Here is a 6,000-nt window from a genome sequence, read left to right as displayed (position 1 = left end):
ATGATAGTTGGGAAAAAATGTTAGGTTTTAACAAGCATGTCCATCCTGCCGGTGTAGAGAAACAACCACAAGGACTGCCTCCTAAGGACTTACACTGAGTCCATCGTCATGCAGCTTACCCAGAGGTGCTCATTAAGTGTGGCACACAGTAAGTATGGCTGGAGGCTTGTGGGCATCCTAAGCATCTAATTACTTCAAGCAAAAGGCTACACTCTCAGTTTTTCACATGTTCTTTTTATTCAAGGGTTTACTCACAGGCAGTATTTTAAGTCAGGCTTTTTAAATTAAAGGCCTAAACTACGAAATTTTGCAAATGTGACACTGGCAAAGAATGAGCGTCTGGATAATTTAAACCCTCATTATCCCGGAGTCCAAGTCTGTAACACGGAACGCGCAAGATCGGTACCATTCAAAACAAACAACTGAAAACCACAGGTGCTGGGTGAATTTGTCAATGAAGAGAAATGTCAGTTTCAGCCTTGCAGAGTATGAAACCAGCAACTAGTTCTTCGGTGGCAGAGCATCAGCTGGGCTTCAGAACTTTGCCTGTAAAGTCTCTTTCTCCATCATCAGATCTGCGTACCTCTGCTGAAGCTCTTTCTCTCGATCCTGTTGCCGCTGCACATCTTCCTTCAGACACTTAAAGAGAGAAAAATAATCCCGTGACTTCAAACCTAAGTCCATCTTACAAACAGCTGTTTAACTCACAGTTCTCGGGAAGGATACAGTTCCCAGACAAACAGTCTATATCTTTGCTATAAAACAATACCGCGCCATTCTTTGCTCTGGTCATGTGATTACCATGTTGTAAAACCTCTGCTGCTATCTCAATAACAAAGCCACTGCAGTCTTCTCAATACTCACAACACACAGCAAACAGCCCTGACTGCCCGAAGCTGGGCAGGGCCTAGAGTGCACACGAGGGAGTTAAATCTAAACCCAACTGGGCCAAAGGATCTGATGTTCTGGACTGAGCAGCTAGGCTCTCAGCATCTTCAATCACAAAACTAGAGAAGCTGCCTTCATTTCCCCAGGGCCACATAGATGGCAAGCCATTAAGTCTCAGGGAAACCAGTCACAGATTTACTCATTATGCCTGAAAACAAAACAGAATGAGAAAAGTCTTCCCAGCAGCAATCATTTGCTTGTTACCAACTACACAGAGGTGGATCTAGATTAGAGTCAGAAACCCACTTCTCACCAGGACCAACTTCAGAGACAACCCGCTCGAGCGAGGAAAAAGGGAAGTCTGAGTGAGTAGCTCTCCACAGCTCTCCCTTCTGAGCAGTGGGCAGCACATGCTCTTACCTCTAGCCTCCGGGGAATAGCAGAGTCTTCATGTTTCTTGAGTTCTTCAAAAGTGCGCAGCTCCAAGTGGGCCTGTTCAATTTGGTCCCATAAATCATTCAACTGTTTCATGAGCCCCATAGCACGAGACTGGTAACCGCCAAGCAAAATTTTCATCTTCTTTTCCATCTTTGCGGCTCTCTTGGCTTCTGTTGTCATGTGACCCCTGTTTATCTGGGGAGTTGGGGAGGGAGTGGAGAATCACATCAACACACAGGAGAAAAGCCGATTACTAGATAACAGGACTCAGTAACAAAGCACGGGGGCTCCTCTCTTCACTGATAGAATACAGAACACAAAACTGGCCTCAGCAAGGAGTTTCCTTACACCCAAATATCCATAACTTCACCCACAGTTCAATCCCAAAGCAGGTTTGGCTTTTTAAGCGTGGATAACTGCTGTCCACCTTGTGCAATGACTTCTGAGATCATTCTAGATGCCACCTAGCTGTCTTCTTTCACATCTCAAAATTCACTTCCGAATCACACATCCGTTCCCCTTTTATACTGAACAGTGTTCCACGCCTGTACAAAGGCCCACTGGAGAAGTGTTTTATACCCCACCCATTCCCTCCTGCTCCACTGGAAGTCAGAGTCAGGTGAGCTCCGGGGGCAGGGAAAGCACTGCGAGTGTGTGCCTTGGACCTAAAACGACTTCAAGTAACACTCCTCCTTTAAACCCGTCATTCTTTCCACACTGTAGACAGGTCAAGCTTTCAGGCTTCTGCGACTGACGGAGCCCCCGTCAACTGCTGCTGTGTCAATCAAGTCAGCTCCACATCAGGCCACATCTGCCAGGAGGACAACAACTACTGGTGGGGCGGGTAGCGTGAGCAGGCTAAGAACCACTGGACTGTCCACCATGCCACCAGCTGTTCTGATGGGGCAGGCCATCTAAGCTCTGCCTCCATCTCCCCATCAGCAGTAAGATGGCAGTCACTGCTGACAGTCAACTGTGAAACTTCAAGTGGATGAGACTGTACATAAAAACCCTCAGGCACCCATAACCTGCACAGAAGAAGCATTCAACAACTGTGAGCTCTGATTACAGATTGTTTTATACATACAGAAAGCCCAACCATTTCACTCCTCTCTCCTCACTAAAGGAATGAGGAAAGACCTGAAAATCTTTACATTCTACTTCAACAGAAGACGATGTAGACGTCCTGAGGACAAAAGCAGAGAGCAGCTGTGCTACTTTTAGGTGGCATTGTGCCTTCTGCAAACCACCATATCAAACGACATACACTGAACCTCTGTTCTACGGGGCAGTGTTATCAGAACATGGAGTCCTGGTCACTCTGTGACTTGATGGGAAGGTTTTCTAACCATGAAGTTCAAACAAGGTGATGAATTCTTGAGCCAGTAATTTTCTTCCCAAAATATACCCAAGTGAAGATATGCCATGGCAAAAACATATACACCATGTTCACAACACTACTCATAACCCCACCACCCACCCACTGTGTATGGGTAACAAAGTGAGCTATTACCTACACTATGGAGCAGCACCCAGCCATAAAAAGCAGGGAAGTACTAGCACATGCTACAACTGAGTGAACTTGCAGAACTCAATGTTTAGTAAAAGCAGCCAGTCACAAATGCCAACACACTACATGATTTCACTTCCTTAAAGTATCAAGAATGGACCAAGCTACAGCATGAAAAGCAACTAGTGCTGTCTACAGCTGCGTAGCTTAAGAACAGGGAGTGACTGCCATGGGTACAGAGTTTCTTCCTGGGGGAGGAAAATGTCCCAAAGGTAACTAACTGTAGTGCCATCTGCACAGTTCTGGGAGCACAGGACAAACAGCAATCTGTCTACCCTAAAGAAGCTGTCTGAGCTGTGTGATTTACACCACAAAGAGTGTCCTATCAGTGAAAAGGTTATTTCCAAGCCGGGCGGTGGTGGCGCACGCCTTTAATCCCAGCACTCGGGAGGCAGAGCCAGGCGGATCTCTGTGAGTTCGAGGCCAGCCTGGGCTACCAAGTGAGCTCCAGGAAAGGCGCAAAGCTACACAGAGAAACCCTGTCTCGAAAAACCAAAAAAAAAAAAAAAAAGGTTATTTCCGAGTGAGAAATAATCCTCACCATTGGTTTGTCCGGGTATAAGCACAAGAACTCCCCCCGTCCTTGAAATAAAAAACAGAACTTCTGGATCTAGGTTCTAGAGAAGTGGTATGGAGAAAAATAAAACTATCCTTATGGACCTGAAGCAAAGGACCCAGCACCCAAGTCACACAGCTCACAACCTCCTCTTAAGTACCAGCTCTGGGTAACCCAATGCTTCTGGCCCCTGTGGGCACCTGCACTCAAGTACACATACCCACACACAGAATTAAAAATAAGGTTTTTTTTAAAAAATTTGTTTTTGTTTTTCGAGACAGGGTTTCTCTATGTAGTCCTGGCTATCCTGGAACTCACTCTGTAGCCCAGGCTGGCCTCAAACTCACAGAGATGCTCCTGGCTCTGCCTCCCGAGTGCTGGGATTAAAGGTGTGGGCCACCACCGCCCGGTAAAAAATGTTAAGCTCCTCCTAACTTTGACTCACTGCAGTCAAGGAGAGACAGTGTTTTACACTTACTCTCCCCCACAAAATCAAACATTCTTGGAGCCTGTCTTTTTAAACTAGTGGTTTTGACCATGGCTAAACTTATAATTATTTGTGAAGCTTTTCAAACTGACCAGCCCCAAATCCTGATTCAGTGATCTCAGACCACTGTCTCCCAAGTCCCCAGAAAGTCCTAACGAGCAGCCAGGGTGGAGAATGGATCCAGCTGGGATCAGCAGAGAACTGGTACCAGCTGTCTTCTCTGCCACACCCCTCAACAGTCCTCCTTCCACAGGAGCTGAGCAATGAATCCCACAGCTGCATCAAGGTCTGTGCTGTATGTAACTCAACACGATCTAATACCCGCATTAGACTTCACTCACATGTGGCTTTCAATACACACCCAAAAACCCTTAAAAGCATAGAATTTCAAGTTAATATGGTGTGTCTTAAAAATTAGTTATACAAATTAACATTTTCATTGGTTAAGATATCTCAATTAGCTTTACATTGACCACACTCCATAGATATTCAATTTCCAGTTGGTAACAGTTTAATACCTATGTGCAGAGACCATTTAATTAGCCATCGTGGTCGGTTTAGCACAGAGTCCCCTGTCTCTGGGAATTACCTCACTCATATAGTTCAGCTGTTTATTATTCCCAAACCACCAGAGACTTTAAAACTTCAAAGTTGTTAGTTTCCAGTTATTGCCAATAATTATACTTCATTCACCTCAAGCTTTATAAAAATCTTCTGGCTCAACTACAGGTTCAGATAAAATAAATTGAAACACAAGAAAAAAAATTATTGTCACTAAGTAACTAAATATAGATATATAAAGTCAGTCATCAGACATAAAAAAATGAAAGATAGCTTTTAATATTAAATTTTAGCTATTGAACACCAGTTGTCTAATTATTAAGATGGGAAGGAAGGTATCAGTAAGGCACAGCCTAGGACTGCTAAGCCCACTAGAAAGAAAAGACAGCCCTCAACAACTCCAAGACTTGAAGTGCCAGAAGGTAAAGGCTGGTGGTGTATAAGACAGAAGCCAGGCTGTTATCAGATCCATAATCTTAAGTCCTTTAGAAAACAGGCAAGCCGAGGACTAGGTGCAGACAGCAGGGGAGGCAAACAGGAACATGCACACTGACATGTGTGTGTAACTGTCATAGTCAAGCCCTCTACTTTGGATGCTAACTTAGTTTTTTTAAATTAGGCATCCACAGCTGCCCTAGTGAAAGTTGTTTTGAATGAACAATACTGGCTTAAGGAAATGCTACAGCTTCCTAGAGCTGATTTACCAGACGTTCTTCTCAAAGGGGCAGGGGGCTCGGCTTTCAAACCAGTGCATCTTAAAGATCACTTATACTGCCAAATGTGATAGCACACAGAAGCAAGTTGACCTTTGTGAGTTTAAGGTCATAGTGAATGTTCCAAGTCAGCCAGGGCTACACAGTGAGACACTCACTATATTAAAAAAAAAAAGCCACTTATACTTACCATCTTTCAAAAACTGCTATTAAAGGGGGCTAGAGAGGTGGCTCACCAGTTCAAAAGCTCTTGCTGCTGCTGCTTCAGAGCACCTGCATTTGATTCGCAGCACCCACCTGGGAGCGTGCATCCACCTGCAACTCTCTTCTGGCCTCCGTGGGCACCCATACATGTATGCACACACTGACACGTACACACTGACCAGGCAGTGGTGGTACACACCTTGGCCTTTAATACCAGCACTCGGGGTGGGGGGTGGGGGGGCCGAGGCAGGCCAATCTCTCAGTTTGCCACCAGCCTGGTATACAGAGGGATTTCCAGGACAGCCAGGGTTACACAGAAAAACTGTCCCAGAAAACCAAATAAACCAATGTTTTTAGTGCTATTCAATTATTTTTAAAAGATAAACATCTTCTAACTGAAAATAAGAAATATAAAATGTTCTAAACTCTTAACATGTTCTGAGCACTGACATTTACCTGGATACATTTAACCTCATTTGACGGATCACAAAATTATTTAAAATGCCATAATTTAAACATTTAAAAATTACAATTCCCTTCAGGCTATTTGCATAGAATATAAGAAACTTAGAATTTCCATCCC

General features: G+C 44.4%; 1 protein-coding gene across 3 annotated transcripts in view; it reads right to left on the bottom strand.

Moving 5' to 3' along the window:
* Positions 1 to 214: 214 nt before the first annotated feature.
* Positions 215 to 6,000, bottom strand: part of Cdc5l (cell division cycle 5 like) — a 39,733-nt gene continuing 33,947 nt past the window's right edge. For all 3 annotated transcript variants that reach the window (XM_076557795.1, XM_076557797.1, XM_076557796.1), the window contains 2 exons: positions 1,309 to 1,521; positions 215 to 639 (listed from right to left, as the gene is read on the bottom strand). In XM_076557795.1, the coding sequence (XP_076413910.1) occupies positions 535 to 639; positions 1,309 to 1,521 (318 nt within the window). In that variant the 3' untranslated portion in view covers positions 215 to 534. The remainder of the gene's footprint in view (positions 640 to 1,308; positions 1,522 to 6,000) is intronic.

Source organism: Peromyscus maniculatus, chromosome 21, assembly GCF_049852395.1.
Source record: "Peromyscus maniculatus bairdii isolate BWxNUB_F1_BW_parent chromosome 21, HU_Pman_BW_mat_3.1, whole genome shotgun sequence".
Lineage (NCBI taxonomy): Eukaryota > Metazoa > Chordata > Mammalia > Rodentia > Cricetidae > Peromyscus > Peromyscus maniculatus.
This window is presented reverse-complemented; position numbering and strand designations above follow the sequence as displayed.